The sequence below is a fragment of the Cololabis saira genome, chromosome 15 (genome assembly GCF_033807715.1).
Source record: "Cololabis saira isolate AMF1-May2022 chromosome 15, fColSai1.1, whole genome shotgun sequence".
NCBI classification, from domain to species: domain Eukaryota; kingdom Metazoa; phylum Chordata; class Actinopteri; order Beloniformes; family Belonidae; genus Cololabis; species Cololabis saira.
Genome location: NC_084601.1, coordinates 23,366,878 through 23,385,701, shown reverse-complemented (window position 1 = coordinate 23,385,701; position 18,824 = coordinate 23,366,878). Strand labels below are relative to the sequence as shown.

The following is an 18,824-nucleotide window of genomic DNA, read 5'->3' as shown; positions in this document are numbered from 1 at the left end:
CTTTGAACTAGTTCATGAGAAGTGTGAACTTGCACGAAACTTGACAATAGTTAGCAGCAGAGGGTAGTGTGACCTCGGCCTAACTCGAGCACCTAACTCAAGATAACCGAGTTAAGGTGGGCGTCTCCCCGCCGGCTCCCAGGCCTGCTGACTCCGGGTTTGTCCACGTGTGGACTGAGTTGAGACGAGGACGAGGCTTCAAAGGCACCAATCAGAAACCTGCAGGTGACATCACATCTGAAGTCCATCCTCCCAGGTTGCACTTGTTGAACAAAAAGTCCCAACTCGGGGTCCTTGGAGTTGAGAAACGGTGTACCTCAAGCCAACAACTGCTCCCCTCCTTTACAGGTTACCATGGTGACAGAGGAGCTTTAACAGCAGCTTCTTCAGGGAAATACCGAGACTTGTCAGACTTACGATGGCCGAGACCCGCCATTGCTGAAAATAAAAGTAACGCTGCAAACAGAAACAAACGCCACTGCAAATTAAAAGAAACGCTGCTGCAAATAAAACAACGCAAATACTTCCACAACGGAAGTGAATTACCAGGGACTATTTTTGCTGATGCACCGGTGTTTTTTACGTGAGAGGAGAAGTCCCTGACCACCACACACAGCTTCAACTTCACATTCATACAAATAACTATTGTTACACACACTTTAGATTATTCTTGGCATTATTATTAATGATAAAAACAACAAAAACAACAACACCTCTCACATAAAACCGGTGCATCGGCAAAAATAGCCCCCGGTAATTCACTTCCGTTGTGGCTTTTTTTATTTGCGTCGTTTTTTATTTTATTTGCAGCGGGGTTTCTTTATATTTTCAGCGTTTCTTTTATTTACAGCGGCGTTTCTTTTGTTTGCAGCGTTTATTTTATTTGCTAAGCATTTATTTTATTTGCAGCGGCGTTTGTTTGTGTTTGCAGCGTTACTTTTATTTTCAGCAATGGCGGCCACCGTACAGACTGCAGGTTCTGCAGCTACATCAGCACCTGACACGCTTAAAACACCTGCAGCTTCAAAAAGTTTCAATATTTTATTCCTGGCTGCTGAGCAGCGGCGCTTATACACGTCTGAAATCTTCATCTCCATCCAAGCTGGTTAAAAATAAACTGAAAACCAATATGACCAACCGATAAATTTAGAAGGAGGTGCTGTTGTTGGTAAACAGTCCTGAGATATGTGAACGTTGCTCTAAAAAAACTAACACGACCAGACTGCAGCTGATCTCCATGTTGGTCTGGTCCAGGTCTCAGGTTAAGTGTCAGTGGGGTTGTCGTGGCGACGGTAGACCACAGCTGACCCACACACTCACCAAGTAGGTCATAACTCTGGGAACACGCTGACGTGTGAAGGAGGTCTGAGTTTAATCTCAGCTGAGCTTCAGGGCTCAGCGGCGGCGGCCGGGTCAACAAAGGTCAACACAGGTCCACAAAGGTCAACCCGGGAGACCACGTCTGTTCACAAAGTGAAACAGAAAGTCCCTAGTTAAAACCAGAGCTGAAGTTATTGACAGTAACCTGTTTTTTCAGTGCAAATATTTTCTGACCTGTCAAGGTTTCTGTGATAACAGGAAAAATAAAACTCTAAAACTTAAGTTAGAATTTCATCAATAAATAACTAAACAGCAACATACTATATATGTGTATATATTTTCAGAACACAGATACACCCACTAAGACAAGTTAATAAAATCTTTCCTTGGAGCTATAACTGGTTTACTGATCTATCACCGACATGCACCGTCAGACATGCAGTTCATCTATCGACCACCAGGGTCTGGATCCAGCAGTGACTCACTCTCCTCTGACCTCCACGTTAAAATGTCCAACTTTACAGCAGAAACAAACATATTTTCTCCACGGACTGTTTATAACAATGGATGAAATATTAGGTCATGTGACCAATTAGTTTCCGAAGACTGGTTTTGAAGCTCGTCAGAGGTGTCAAGTAACGAAGTACAAATACTTTGTTACCTTACATAAGTAGAAATTTTGGTTATCTATACTTCACTGGAGTAATTATTTTTCAGACGACTTTTTACTTTTACTCCTTACATTTTCATGCAATTATCTGTACTTTTTACTCCTTACATTTTAAAAAACAGCCTTGTTACTCTATTTCATTTCGGCCTTTAAAAAAAAACTATCCAGTTAAATTGCTCCATCCGGATAGAGTGAATTTGGTTGTGGTTGTTTCAGATGTTCTTGTCCAGTTTTGTTCTTACATCCGTTCCCTCAGATTCCTGCAACTAAACTTGGATGTACATTCCAATAAAGGTTAGGATAAATGATAACATGCCTCTGAAGTTTGACTTTTTGCACCATTACAATACTTATAGGCAACTAGTCATCATATCTCCTGCTCTCTGAAACACATGTTAATGCTCAATAGTACACATATATGGTTCTTTAATATATTTGCATTATACGAAGATGCATTCATTTTCAAAGGCTTTTTTCCCCCTTACATTACTTTTACTTTTATACTTTAAGTAGTTTTGAAACCAGTACTTTTATACTTTTACTTGAGTAAAAAACTTGAGTTGATACTTCAACTTCTACAGGAGTATTTTTAAACTCTAGTATCTATACTTCTACCTGAGTAATGAATGTGAATACTTTTGACACCTCTGAAGCTCGTTTTCCCTCGTAAGGGCTGCAGCCAAGTTGCTCAGAAAGCTAACGGGAACACGCCCACTACATGTCAATCAAAGTTAGCTTTGCTGCCAGCTCCATCAGCCGAACCCTGACAAAATATCTGCAGAGCTGCTGACAGATGTTTACATCAGTATACCGTTTAACATGACTCAACGGTGATTATCTGACACTGGATTAATACAAACGGCCAGACGTTTCACTAAGCGAAGTACCATGACAATTACGGATGAGGAAGTGATAATGGCTAGCCATTGGCTGAGCCAACTGTCAATCAATCATATTAGAATCATATCATTCAATCATTCAATCATTCAATCATATTTGAACCAGGATGTAAACATGTTAATTTTTGCTCTAAAGTTGGACTCCATATTTAGATTTCACCTCCATGACAACTGTACGGGCAGATTTTCCTCTCCCACATACGTAATGTAACTATTAAACCACAAATATATGCTAGATTGGGGGTGTGGTTTTATGATTGACAGGTCTCTTACAGTCTGTTGTTAGCGGTTAGCTGTCGTCAGAGCTCTTCTGATGAACTTCAGGTCTGATCCGTGAATAAAGTCGGAATCATTCCTTTTAAAGATAATGTGTCTCGTACTAACGAGCAGCTCCAGGGGGCCTGGAAGGATCCTGGATCGCTCTGACGTTGCTAAACCTGAAAAGGGGTTTAAAGTGCTGCTTTCAGTGAGCGTGACCGGGATTTAGAGATGAGGACTTTAGAAAACTAAACCGGCAGCTGAAGTTTGTATAAATCCATCAACACTTCACTCTTACAGGTGTCACTGAGGATTTTTAGATCATCAATGCAGCCGTGTCAGCAGTGTGACTTGTTTTGTCATTAAATAAAGGCCAGTCCATTACTTCATCTGACAAATGGGCTTGTTTTCACTAATGTTTCCAGCATCTGTAGCTGGTGCTCCAGCATCACTGCTGCCACCAGCCGGAGGACACTGAGGACACGTCACTGAGGTCCCACGTCCTCAACAGGACCTGCTGCAGCGCTGCTCATCAGCCTGGGGGCGTCGGATGGAGACAAAGCCTGCTGGCGCTCCGCTGCAGCTTCTTCTGATTAAGAGCTTCAAAAATACAATCAGAGAATAAAAACAAAGGACAAGGCTTTCGCCGGCTCGCTGCAGCCCGAGGCGGAGCAGAGACGTTAACCACAACACCAGGGTGCACAGAGGAGAGGTGCAGCTATTAGTGGTTCTCCTTAGGTCCCACATTCATGTCAACAAAGCGTCCCAGACATGTCGCAAGGCAGCATGGATAACAGGGAACACGGGAAGGGAAACATGGCCTCTATATTCAATTCAATTTTATTTATATAGCGTCTATTAAAACAGAAGTTGTCTCTAGGATCTTTCCAGAGACGAGAACGTGACCCCCGAGCAATTATTACTTAAACAATGGCAGGTAAAAACTCCCTAGTGGGAGAAAAACCTTAAGCCAAACGGTGGCAAGAAGAACTCCCCTTTAGGAGGGAAGAAACCTTGACCAGGACCTGGATCATAAAGGGGGACCTCCTGCCGGATGTATTATTGATTTATACGAGGACTCCTCTGCAGCGACGCAGAACAACTTTGATGACTTAGACCCTGGGGCCGCTGAGCGCCCAGGAAAAGGAAAATGGGCCGGTCTGGGAGCTAAGCGCCGGTGCCTGGACGGTGTCAGCACCAGAGGTGTCAAGTAACGAAGTACAAATACTTCGTTACCTTACTTAAGTAGAAATTTTGGTTATCTATACTTCACTGGAGTAATTATTTTTCAGACGACTTTTTACTTTTACTCCTTACATTTTCACGCAATTATCTGTACTTTTTACTCCTTACATTTTAAAAACAGCCTCGTTACTCTATTTCATTTCGGCCTTTAAATAAAAACTATCCAGTTAAATTGCTCCATCCGGATAGAGTGAATTTGGTTGTGGTTGTTTCAGATGTTCTTGTCCAGTTTTGTTCTTACATCCGTTCCCTCAGATTCCTGCAACTAAACTTGGATGTACATTCCAATAAAGGTTAGGATAAATGATAACATGCCTCTGAAGTTTGACTTTTTGCACCATTACAATACTTATAGGCAACTAGTCATCATATCTTCTGCTCTCTGAAACACATGTTAATGCTCAATAGTACACATATATGGTTCTTTAATATATTTGCATTATACTAAGATGCATTCATTTTCAATGGCTTTTGTCCTTAATGGCTTTTTCCCCCCTTACATTACTTTTACTTTTATACTTTAAGTAGTTTTGAAACCAGTACTTTTATATTTAAAATAAAAAACTTGAGTTGATACTTCATCTTCTACAGGAGTATTTTTAAACTCTAGTATCTATACTTCTACCTGGGTAATGAATGTGAATACTTGACACCTCTGGTCAGCACTGCAGCTCCATCACACGTCAAAGTGGATCCTCAGAGTCACTGAGGCGCAGAACCAGCACGCACAGAGATGAATTCATGCAACGTTTCCCCAGAACCAGGAAAACACATCCAGCCTCTGCAGAAGTGTTTTATACTGGAACTGAAGAGATCTGGACTGTTTAATGTTTTTCCTGCCAGACTGTGTCAGAGTTTGTCCCGTTTGTTCATGATTTAACTCTAACCCATCTTTGGTTTCAGCACGGTCAGGTCACATGACTGTTCATGAGTGAGCAACAGACACAAAGAACTGGACAACACCGCTGTGATGTCACGGTCTTGTCAATTCTCCATCTCTTTTCGTTGTGCCTGTATGGATGGGATGTCGCTCTGCTTCATCAGAACCTCCTCCTACTCCAGAACAGGAACCAGATCCTCAGGGATCATTTCAGAAAACTTTAACTGCACAAAGCGTGAAACAAACATGAAGCGCTGTCAACAAACGGGGAACATTCAACTAGGGATGTCCCGATCAGGTTTTTTTGCCCCCGAGTCCGAGTCCGAGTCCTTTGATTTTGAGGACTTGCCGATACCGAGTCCCGATCCGATACTTTTATAAAACAATAAAAAATGAAGAAGAGAAAAGAAAATTATGCAGGATGACCCTTTTATTATATTTTAACATGTGTACTGTAAACTGAGCACATAGGAGGTAGGCAGCTTGAACATTCTTAAGTCAGTATAAAATTTTTCTTTTCTTTTTCTTTTTTTTTTTTTTTTTTTTTAGCATAAGGCTGCTTCAGCTTCAAAACAAACAGGCGTGCTCTGCGCGCATGCGGTGTATGGCTGCCGCTCCGAGCCCACTACTCCACGTGTGCGTTGATTTATGGTCCCGCGTCACACCAACGCAGAGCCTTCCGCGACGCGGAACCATAATGTCGGCGCCGCAGCTCCGCTTCAGTCCATGGATGTATTATGCTTCAGTCCTGGGGCCTCATCTATAAAGCTTGCTTGCGCAGAAAAGGCGCCTGAAAGTTGCGGAAGCCACCACCTACGCAAAGCCTCGGATCTAAAAAGAAAAAACTAACCGATGGCTGCCGCTCCAAGGGTCCAGGGTCTGGCGTAGGGTGCGCGTCGCCGCGAACCCTACGCTGTAGACTCTGCGTCGGTGCGACGCGGAACCATAAATCAACGCACACGTGGATGTCGGCGCCAGTGAGTATTTTCACCGGACATTTTGACCGGAGAGATTATAAAATACCGGACTTCGGCATATTTTACCGGACAAAGTCCGGCAATTACCGGACAACGGAAACCCTGATATATATATATCCGATTCCTGATCGGCTCATAACGTCCGAGTCCGGATCGAGTCTGCAATCACGTGATCAGCCCCGATTTCCGATCACGTGATCGGATCGGGACAACTCTACATTCAACCGTAAACCAGTGCCGTCAATCCGCGACAGCTTTTAATCACGATTTTATTATCTTCTGTTTACCTGAGTCATTGCTCGGGGGTCATGTTCATGTTCTGGTCTCTGGAAAGCGCCTAGAGACAACTTCTGTTGTAATAGACGCTATACATATATAAAACTGAATTGAACCTGACAAAGATGTTTTTCTAATCGCAACAAAACAGGAGCAGATAATCGTGCCCGATTTAAACCAGCGGTTGCTGTTGTGTTGCTGTTGTTTTGAGTAACTAACACTGAATAATGTTCAACTAACCATGTCGGCTGACTAGCCGGTGGCCATCAGGCCGGGTGTCCTCCAGCCAGCCCTGGTGAGCAGGGTTTGACCGGAGGTGAAGGTAGTAGGGCAGGGCGATATATCGAGATTTTAATATATATCGTTTTATTTTCAAACGCGATATGGTACGAGACAATATCGTTTATATCGATATAGGTTTTTTTTTTTTTTTTAATGATTTTGATATAGCTTATTTTGTGACAAATTGACTTGAATGTTTTATTTGAGATTTGCACAAATGTTTTGTTATTTGCACAACTGTCAACCTCAGTGGAAAAGTCTGCCTGTTACTGTCTACATTGTATTAATTGCACAGTGTATTTGAATTTAATTGTTATGCAGGAAAGGGATATTTGTTTTATTTTATTCGAGAAGCATTTTTATTCTATATATGCAGGAAGTTTATTTTTATTTCATTTGTTTTATACATGTTGATATTGTTCAGACCTCTGTTAATAAATGTACCTGTGTGACATTTGGCACAAGGCATTGTATTAAAACTGACTGTTTTTTTAAGGGTTTGCCTCAGAAAAAAATGAAGCTAACAGAGATGCTATGCTATAATGCTTTGGGGGAAACCCCAATTATGGCACAGAAAAAATATCGATATATATCGAGTATCGCCATTCAGCTAGAAAATATCGAGATATGACTTTTGGTCCATATCGCCCAGCCCTACAAGGTAGCTGCGGCCGGCGGCTCGGCTAAACTCCACTGGTACGTGTTTGGTGCCGACCCCCTGGTGGTGGTTCCAGGAACTGCAGGTCTCCACTTCTGTGACACGACAGATCAGTCAACCAGACGTGGTCTTCGGGCTCAGAGAGAGCTGATGCAGAACAGAAATCCTTTCAGATTGGATCTTTCCTCCACCAAAGTGGTCCCAGACCAGTTCTGGATCCACTCTGGACACACAATCTCTGGGCTGGATTCCAGACGGCTTCAGTCAGACTAAAATACCGTTAAGAATACTAACAAAAGGGCTTTCTGACTTTGCGGGGCAGGTACTGGAGCAGAGTGAATGAGACTTAAAGGCTTAACTTCATTTTTCTGGGATTTTAAATAAACGTCTGCAAAAAGGACTACAAGTGCAGTGAAGGACGTGTGCAGAGCAGTGAAGGTGCTGCTGCAGAACGCCTCCTGACAGCTCTTCTATCCAAACCCTGCCTCACACCCTTCCCTAAACGGATTAGTTCACAACAGGATTATGAATCTCCGTGAGCCGTGCGTGGATTCCGCTGTTTTAAAGCCCGCTTTGAAGGGAAACATGACTAATCTGAGCATGAGCTCTCAGGAAGCTGCTTCCCTCTTCCTCGGCAGCGGGACGGACGTTTCCGCTGCTCTCCCGATGCAGCTGGGATTCTCAGCATCTGGGAGCGCTGACGTGGACGGAAGCAGCAGATCCCAGATCCTCCACTGCTCGTCCCGCGTCTCAGCTGACCCCTCCCACCACACGAAGAGGCATTCACATCCCCGCTGGCCACGGCTCCAAAAACCCGCAACCAGAGATGGATCTTTTCTGGTATTTTTGTTGTTTTTGAAATGAGCTAACGCTTGGTTTTTCTATTTCAGGACTAAAATGAATCATTTCTGTGAACGTTTTCCAGGAATAAGACACGGCCAAAGGAGGCTCACAGGGCCGGAGGCCGGCCACATCCCATGATTATTTCCACAGAAGAGCATTGAGGTCCAACCCGGGGCTGGCTGCAGGGCTGGAAGATCATGATGCAGATATCAGGATGGGCTGGTAGGAGCTGCTGACACGCAGCTGAACTCCTGCAGAGACGAACCAAACATGAGCTGTGTCACTGCAGGCAGACCCCCCTATGAGACGGAGCACGGCGGGTCCTGGAGAGGCTGGGGTCCCCTGAGGGGCCACACCCAACACGGTGGTCGGCAACAAACCGGAAGGTGAAGAAAATGCAGTTCCTCTACCGACCACCAGGGTCTGGATTAGGGATGGGCGGTACGGACTAAAAAATGTATCACGATAATTTCTGGCATTTATCCCGATAACAATAAAAATGACGATAAAAAAAATACCAATTCAACTCCATCTTTGTAACTATAAATCTATCTCGCTCTCAGATCCGCCATGTTTGTTACACAAAAACGTCATCAATGGGAATTTATCCTTTTTTCTTTCTTTCTGGCTCATTTCTTTCTTTCTTTCTTTCTTTCTTTCTTTCTTTCTTTCTTTCTTTCTTTCTTTCTTCTTTTTTCCCTTCCTTCTTTCCTCCTGCTCTCTCCTTCCTTCTTCCCTTCCTCTTTTCTCCCATCCTTCCTCCTTTCCTTCTTTTTCCCTTCCTTCCTTCCTTCTTCTGTCCCTTCCTTCCTTCTTTCCTTGTTTTCTCCCTTCCTTCCTTCCTTGCTTCCTTCCTTCCTTCCTTCTTTTTCCCTTCCTTCCTTCCTTCTTTTGTCCCTTCCTTCCTTCTTTCCTTCCTTCTTTTTTCCCTTCCTTCCTTCTTTCCTTGTTTTCTCCCTTCCTTCCTTCCTTCCTTCCTTCTTTTTTCCCTTCCTTCCTTCTTTCCTTGTTTTCTCCCTTCCTTCCTTCTTTTTTCCCTTCCTTCCTTCCTTCCTTCCTTCCTTCTTTTTCCCCTTCCTTCCTTCTTTCCTCCTGCTCTCTCCTTCCTTCTTCCCTTCCTCTTTTCTCCCTTCCTTCCTCCTTTCCTTGTTTTCTTCCTTCCTTCCTTCCAAAAATCAGCTTTACACAAAAACATCATCAACGGGAATTTATCATTTTTACCGTGAGATGACAAATTCTTATTGTGAGGAATTTTTTTGACGGTTTATCGTGAACGGTAAAATATCGCCCATTCCTAGTCTGGATCCAGACCTGCAGTTCCTCTACTGACCACCAGGGTCTGGATCCAACAGTGAGTTGACCTCCATGTTAAAATGTTTAACTTTCAGTTAATATAAACATATTTACAACCTGTTTTTTCTTCTTCTTTGTTGCCAGGTAGTTGTGTCCTAGTTTTCATCAAATAAACAGCTGCAATATGAACGTTGCAAAAAAAAGTCGTTCACTTCAAGACTCTTCCAAGTTGACCAACTGGACCATGGGTCAGCAGGTAGCCCAACGACCAGCTGTGACGAGGTCACAGGCCACGACACACCCAGGACGGTCGGTTGCTAGGCACCCATGAGCGAGTGTTAGGACACATTTGATCAGAAAGAGTGTACCATAACATTAGTATCGTAGCTTTGCATGGGTTGAGCAAGCAACTCTAAAACAGCTAACCTCTGCTAATGGCACTTTTCCACTAGTACCTACTCGACTCGCCTCGGTTTGGTTCTTTTCCACTAGGGGTCTAACGTGCAGAGTAGATACTTTTCTGTAACTATTCTGCCGAGGTTCTAAGCGGCTGAGTCGGCTGTATCTGACATCATCACATTACAGGCCACCGATTGGTCGGGGGGTTGGAGTCAGACGTCTGAGTCAGGATGTGACATCAGTGAAAGAGCGACTCGTGGCTTCTTGTTCATTTTATTCGACAGGCAATGGCAGCACAAAAGTCTGTTTCATGATCCAACTCTGAGGTGCAGATGTTCATAAACCTGGTGGCTGAGGAGAGAATTAAAAAGGGATCTAGACGGGCGATAAGGAACGACCAGATCTACCAGGAGCTCTGTCACTTCATAGCTGCTCGCGGCTCCAGCTGACTTTTCAGCAGCGCAGAGACAAACAAACAAAAAAAAAAAGCGGTGCCGCTTGAAGCTTCTCTCACTCTCATTTTTTAACTTGATATCAAACACAAGCCACAGACCCAGCAGCACATCTATCATCTCCTCCAGGTTCTACATCTTTAGTGTTGTTGTCTTCTTCGTTTAGATCACACAATCAATTACGTCACAGCAGCTTCTCCAACCTCCTACTTCTGCTCCAGGTGCTGAATTGTAGTGGAAAAAAAACCAGGCCGAGTTTGAGTCGAGCCGAGTAGGTCCTAGTGGAAAAGTGCCATAAGTGAGCTATGGTGGGCGTGGCTCAGGCAGCACCATGATTAAGTGGCGTAATTTCCTGCTATACTGGCACCGTTTAGCGATCTTAAATGCAGGATCGGACAGCCCGCCCTGGTGTCAGTCTCTGGGTTGGAGTTCTGCGTTCACTGACACCCAAAGAGATTGTTTTTCTCCAAAAGGTAAAACCTTCAGATTCTGCTCAACAGAACAAAACTTTTAGATGAGGGTGGCGGCGGTGGGGACTGGATGTACAGTATATGGGGCTTCTCTCCGGTTCTGCAGACTTCAGACCTGAGCAAACCATTCTGACTGGATTTTGACCAGGCTTGTTTACCGGGCCGCTGTAAACAAACGGAGGCCGGTCAACCTGTTTTTAAGTGTCTCTGTCCCGGGAACGAGACAAGCAGAGTCAGGCAGAAAGAATGCCTCTGTTTATCTAAGGCCCCGCCTTCCTCGGCGTCCAGCATTCCGGTGATAACGTCACATGTCGGTCGACCCGACTGCAGCTCCTGCTGTTGTTCAGCTGATGAGCCACTCAGCCCCAGAACAATACCAGTCTGTCCAAGGTTCAAGAAAACTGGTGATTGTCAGTCATGACGACATTACACACCTCACAGAGAGGAAGTGGGGGGGCTGTTGGGTCTCTGTGGTGTCTAGCTGAGCAATTGAAATACAATCTCAAGAATGAAGTCGAAATTTCTTGAATAAAGTCGAAATTTCACAGATCTGAAAGCACCCTAAGTATTATATAAATACGTTTATAGTGGGTGTGTGAATGATCAATAATCAGTATTATTGGCAGTAATAGAGGGCCCCAAAATCAAATTTTGCTTAGGGCCCCATGGAAGCTAGGGCCGGCTCTGGCGACACCGGAGAGAGAAGCGTCTCTTCCAGGTCTACCTGCGGACACACCTGAACATCCTAACAGACACCTCGCTGCACTTCCCCGGTCCTCCACGTCCATTTACCTCCCGACCTTTTACCATGTAGCCTTCTGTTTTCCTGTTTCACAGCGACGGTGTTTCTCTGCAGCGGGGGGGGCATCAGTGCTTTTGTCGTGAGTCATAAAACGTGTCCTCCTCACTGTTTACGAACCAGCCGAGTGTCCTCAACCACTGAGGGTCGAATACACGCCATCTTTGTTTTTGTAACATATGGAAATGTTGATAAAAAGTTAAAATCACGTATCTAGACTTTTTTTAATGCATTAATGTTCCTCAGACGTTGATCGTCTTCCCTCCTTTCTCTGACACAGAGACTGTATCCGGGTTTTCTTTCATGTAAATCATGCTTTTTCGACGATCCCAGGACTTTTGACCACTGGGCTAAATGCAGACTCTGGATTTGGACCGGCTTCTAAAGAACCAGGATGGAGAAGGTGTACAAACCAGATGGACATCATACCGTAGTTTTAATACTTCAAAAATGGCATCATATAGAAACGATGTGGAAATCCTGAAACATGACAAGCTGTTAGTATGATGGAGGCTGGAGATAACGATGCAGAGATTCCCCCCTCATCTCAAAGCTGTTAGTTGTTAGTAACAACTGTGAAGGTGACGACCAACGTGGAGCTTCTGCTCACGGAAACATCTGATCGGTTTCCCTCCTGTGACTCAACTGCCAGAAAGCTTTTCATGTTTTCATGTTCACTAGTGCAGCAACCAAAACAGCTTCCTCTGCAGTGAAGAGCTGCAGCAGACCCCCCCCACACTAAAGCTCTCACAGAGGGGGGGGGGTTACAGAGAGCAGGACATGATGGAGGTGAGCAGCAGGACCTGGGGTTTAAACGTCTCAGTCAACACTACAATAGAGACCACCAACCACCACCAGACGTCCAGATGTTCAGGCCAACGTCAGACTCCTCCAGATGTTCAGACCAGTGTCAGACTCCTCCAGATGTTCAGACCAGTGTCAGACTCCTCCAGATGTTCAGACAGACATCAGACTCCTCCAGATGTTCAGGCAGACATCAGACTCCTCCAGATGTTCAGACCAACAGACACCTCCAGATGTGCATATTGACATTAGACTGCTCCAGATGTGCAGACGGGTTCACACCAACAGACTCCTCCAGATGTTCAGACAGACATAAGAATCCTCCAGATGTTTAGACCAACAGACACCTCCAGATGTTCAGACAGACATAAGAATCCTCCAGATGTTTAGACGACAGACACCTCCAGATGTTCAGACCAACAGACACCTCCAGATGTTCAGACCAACAGACACCTCCAGATGTTTAGACGAACTGACACCTCCAGATGTTCAGACAGACATAAGAATCCTCCAGATGTTCAGACCGACAGACACCCCCAGATGTTCAGACCAAGAGACACCTCCAGATGTTCAGACCAACACCAGACCCTATACGACTTTGCTAGTGTATAAGTAACAATTTCTAAGGTTTTTAACCTTAAAAACACCAGAAATTCAATGATTTTCTCACAATCGTTTGAGTTTATGAATTCAGAATTTCTGAGATTTCTCTCCTAAAATTGCAAGATTATAATCTCAGATGTTTCAAACGTTTTCTTTCAAATTTCTGTCTAAATAAAATCAGAAATTTGAACATTGTCAAAGTCAGAATATCTGAGTCTTCATTCACCAATTTGTCAGTTAAAGTAACAATTTTAGGTTTTTTTATGTTTAATATTATAAGATCTGATACACTGAGTTTTCTCTTTCATATTTTCAACTGTAATAGTTCAGATGATGAATTTAGAAATTAAAAATTTACAGAAATATAATGTAACAATAGGAAATTCCAGTTTCGTTTTTTCTCTTGCAAATTATTGAATTTAGAAAGTCAATATGTAATGCTTTCTTTGACAAATTTATGAAGTTATAAAATCGGAATCTGACGTTTTTCTGGCAAATCTGCAAGTTTATGAAGTCAGAAATCTTTTCTTTTTATTTGAGTTTTTAATGTCAAACATTCTTAATTTTCTCTCGCCAGTTGTCAACAAGTCAAAACTTCAGAGATTTAATTGGATGGTCGGTAAATTCATGAGTCACAATCGGACATTTTAAACGGTAATAAACTCAGAAATGCTGATATTAGATTAGATTAGATTAGATTAGATTAGATTAGATTAGATTCAACTTTATTATCATTGCACATGTTAAGGTACAGGGCAACGGAATGCAGTTAGCATCTAACCGGAAGTGCTTGTGCAGTGAAATAAACACAGTGTACAGCATATACACATATAAATATGTATGTACACAGTGCAGATTAATAAATACTATTGTTATAAGGTGCAGGTCAGACATGAATGGGTGATAATATAGGTTATAAACAGATTATAAACAGATGAGATGTCAGATTTGAGTTTATTTATATATATATATATATATATATATATATATATATATATATATATATATATATATATATATATATATATATAGTGCTATATTATGTAGCACTCTATATGATAATTATCTATTTATTTATTTTTCAAATTAATATTCTTAATTTATCTATTTACTTTCATTATATTATTTACACACACACACACACACACACACACACACACACACACACACACACACACACACACACACACACACACACACACACACACACCTAGATACATATCATTGTAACTTGACGTTGTCTTTTGTTGTTGTTTGTACTGTATGTTAATTTAAAAAAAAAAGAAATACCATTCTGTCCTGCACAGAATAAAGTAAATATTGGACATTATGCTTAAAAATATGATAATTATTTGTAACATAAACCATTTAACCATTGGATGTTTTATAGTAGAGAGTAAACCCAAAAACACAGTAAAGATTCAATTAATCACAAGTAATAAACATATTTACTCACAAAAAAAAAAAGAAATGCTGAGTTTCTTCTCACAAATTAGCAAATGTATAAAATCTAAAATTATGTTTTCTCTCACAAATGTGTGCGTTTAGAAAAGAGGATTTTTGGATTTTTATTAAACGAAATGTTTCGAGTTGCGTCAGAAATTCCAACATTTTTCTTGCAAATTTCTCAGGTTTAAAACGTGAAACAGTAAAAGTGTGACTGGACCAGTGAGGTGCAGAAGCCCAGAACATCTGTCCAGCCCAGAACATCTGTCCAGCCCGCAGCAGCAGCAGGGCTGTGATTGGCTGCTGGACGGCGCTCATCGATCAGGCGTCTCCCCGCGGCTCCAGCTGAAAACCTCTCAAACATGTCAGCCCCGTCCTCCCTCCATCCCTCCATCCATCCATCCATCCCCCCGTAACCATGGCGACCGCCCGCTACTCACTCTGCTCCGACAGCGCCAGCTTCTCCTCGAAGTGCCGCCCCAGCTCCGTGTAATCCATGGCTCAGCTCGGGCTCACTCCTCGGAGTCGCCCCGGATCGGGAGGGCAAGCTCCGGCCGCGGGGATCCGCGGGGAACCGGGCCAGACTGCGGGGCTTACAGCGGGACTGACACGGCCCGGTCCACCGGGGGCAGCAGGGGGGGGAGGGGTCCGAATCACCGGGGGGAAAAAGTTGGATCCCTCAAGAATGCCGTGGGCTCGGTTCAGTCCAGCGGCTGAGCAGATCTTCAGGAGGATCTTCAGGGGTGAAAAGCTCCGGGGGGAACACGTTTCACTCTCCACTTCCGCCGAAGAACTTCAAAATAAAACCAGGGACTAAAAGTCACATGTCCTTTTAAAATTGCTTCATCTACTGATACATTTAATGTACGGAAGAGTATTAGGGCCATGCAGGAGAAAAAATATTTGAGAGGGGAAGATTTTTTTTTTCATTATGCACTTTGAGAAAAAAGTCGAAATGTAGAGAAAAAAGTCGAAATGTCGAGATTAATGTTGAAATACAATTTCAAGAAAAAAGTCTAAATTATTAGGGCCAAACTAAGACAAACTAAGACAAAAAAAAAGTGAAATTATGAGAATAAAGTCGTACAATTACGAGAATAAAGTCATAGCCTAATGTTGCGAGAATAAAGTCGTAATATTACGAGAATGAAAGTCGTAATATTACGACTTTATTCTTGCAACAATATGACTTTATTCTCGTAATATTACGACTTTATTCTTGTAATATTATGACTTTATTCTCGCAACATTAGGCTATGACTTTATTCTCGTAATTTTACGACTTTATTCTCGTAAAATTGCGACTTTATTCCCGTAATATTACGACTTTATTCTCGCAACATTAGGCTATGACTTTATTCTCTTAATATTACGACTTTATTCTCGCAACATTAGGCTATGACTTTATTCTCTTAATATTACGACTTTATTTTCGTAATATTACGACTTTATTCTCGTAATTTTACGACTTCATCATCGTAATTTCTTATTTTTTTTGTCTTAGTTTGGCCCTAATATTCCGTCGTAAAATTTCGGGAATAAAGTTGAAATGTTGAGAAAAAAGGCGAAATTTCGACTTTATTCACGAAATTTCGACTTTATTCTTGAAATTGTATTCCAACATTAATCTCGACATTTCGACTTTTTTCTCGAAATTGTATTTCTGTTTCAAATCTTTTTTATTATTTTTCACAAAGAATATAAAAATACAACGTTACATTGAGAATACGAAATTGTATTTCAACATTAATCTCGACATTTCGACTTTTTTCTCGACATTTCGACTTTTTTCTCGAAGTGCACAATAAAATAAAATCTTCCCCTCTCAAATATTTTTTCTCCTGCATGGCCCCAATACTCACGGTATGCTAAAAATCAATATATTAATACATTAAAAAAAAACAGGAAGAAATAAATGGAACTTACTTTGGACGGTTTCTAAATTTATATCTCACTCTTGAAGTGAGTTTATCTCTCACTCCAAAATGATGTAATCACTAAGGTTTTTCTCCCACTAGGGGAGTTTTAACCTGCCATTGTTTATGTTATGTTTATGTAATAATTGCTCAGGGGTCATGTTCTGGTCTCTGGAAAGATCCTAGAGACAACTTCTGTTGTAATAGACGCTATATAAATAAAATTGAATTGAAAATTTGAACTTCATAACTTACAGTAATTAAGACATTGGTACAGTATGCAAAATGAATCATTGCTCTTTTCCGTGGATGTTAACAGAAGCTCAGGAGGGAACGACATCAGCAATGGTCTTGAAGAAAGAACTGAATATCAGGGTAATTAAATAATTTCCTAGCTTTTTTTTTCTCAGAAGTGGCTGTTCCAGGATATTTAAACCAAGATCAAACCATAGAATGTTTGAAAATTAACAAGTGATTAAATGAAACAGCCAAGAAGTCCACCTCGGAGCCTTCAGACCTTAGTCACTATGTTAGATGTAGATGTGTCCATGACACCACTGTTAGAAGTCTGAACCAGTACAGTTTGTTTGGAAGAGTTTCAGTAGAAAACTCCTTCTGTCCTAATAGAATATGGAAGCAGGACACACAGCTGCATCTGAACAAACCTACAGAGGTCGGGATCAACGTCGTCTGGACAGATGAGAGCAAAGTGGAGATGTTTGGTCTTAATGTCCAGAACCATGTTTGGAGAAACAAAGCATTTCAGGAGAAACAACTCAGACCCACAGTCAAGCACGGTGGTGGAGGGACGATGGTCTGGGACCTGGACACCTGTCAGTCCCAAGTGGACCAGAGTCTTCTAGAGACAGATGTGAGGACATCTGTCTGACAGATGAAGTTTGTCTGAAACTGGGTCATGTGACAGGAAATTATCCCAAACACAGCAGCAGATCTGCAGCAGCATGATGGGAAATAAAATAATCAAGGTTTTGGATGACCTGGTCAAAGTCCAGACCTGAACCTGACTGATATGTTGGGATGGGACTTTCAGAGAGCTGTGTCGAAGTCAATGTCCAAGAACCTCAATGAACTAAAGTGATGTTGGAAAGAAGGACGGACCAGAACTCCTCCAGAACGACAAGGTTTTTGCGCCCATCCATAAATCTTAAATGCGCCCATCCATAAATCTTAAAATGTTTAGCTCCTGTATCTGACGTAACATGAAACGCGTCTCCTTTCACTTCCGGGTGAATCCCCTCCAGAGGAAATTCTCAAGCATGCGCAGACTGCAATATCCGATGTCCCCGTATACATGGCGTTAACGTTCCGACTATGAACGGGTTATCTAGGTGCTGCAACCCGATTACTAAATGTCCAACATAGGTCCGAATTAGATCGGGTTCAGGTGTTTACATGCAGTTTAAAAGTCTGAACGATGTCTTATACGATCAGAAACCCGATTGAACTGCTGCATGTAAACATACTGAGTGATGAAGTCAGACAGGAAACATCTACTGGGGGTTCCCGCTGCTGAAGGTGAATCTATGTGTTCTTGAATAATGGGGGAACTTAGGACTGGCCTTTTTTGTTGCATAAATTATGGCAAAGTGATTAAAAAAAAAATGTGTTTTATGTTTTCACATAAAAAAGCAGGATTAAAATACATTAAACTAACTTTTGCGCATAGCTACATGTGATGAAACTACACTGAGCAGAGGGGTGTTTTAATCATTTTCCAAGTCCACGTCTTTTCATATAAGTTTTTCTGGTTGGTCACTATATTTATGTGGTCACAACACAGTGCAGACCATATGTTTTCTTTATTCTTCTATGTAGATTAGGGTGGTAAAAAAGTATTTCCCGTACTCGAAGCCCAAACTGCTGAGAGCAGCCTTGACCGACTAAATGTGCAGACTGCTACTCTGCCCAGACAAAGATTAGCGGTGGGAACACCAATGTTTTGTCTACTAGAATGAATCATCCTCTACGCTTCAAAATTATGATGCTCCTTTGTTTCATGGTCGTTCTGCATCCAGACACCTGATCTATGTTCTGACCCTTTTGCATGCAACTGTTTAATTGAATCTACTGAAATCTGAATCATCTCTCAAGTCTTATTCTTGGTAATTTAGACTATGACTTGGTAATTCACCTAGTTAGAAGGAACGTGTTAGACGTTTAGCAGGTTTTTCCACTATATAGATTTAGTCATCTATATATTTTATTATTAATTTTAAAGATTTGTTCTCTTCGGCATACTACCATAATTTTTTTTGTGAGCAAATGTTTTTATTTATTTTTCATGATTTTATTATCAAAGGTGGCATCCACAAT

The 18,824-nt window shown here is 42.1% G+C and overlaps 1 protein-coding gene across 9 annotated transcripts in view; it reads right to left on the bottom strand.

Moving 5' to 3' along the window:
- LOC133460515 (MAP7 domain-containing protein 1-like) overlaps positions 1-15,330 on the bottom strand; it is a 67,362-nt gene extending 52,032 nt beyond the window's left edge. For 4 of the 9 annotated variants that reach the window (XM_061741108.1, XM_061741111.1, XM_061741114.1 and 1 more), the window contains exon 1: positions 15,015-15,329. In XM_061741108.1, the coding sequence (XP_061597092.1) occupies positions 15,015-15,072 (58 nt within the window). In that variant the 5' untranslated portion in view covers positions 15,073-15,329. Of the gene's footprint in view, positions 1-15,014 lie in introns of all 9 variants that reach the window. The other 5 variants (XM_061741117.1, XM_061741109.1, XM_061741115.1 and 2 more) reach the window with 3 other exon arrangements.
- Between the last annotated feature and the right edge of the window lie 3,494 nt (positions 15,331-18,824).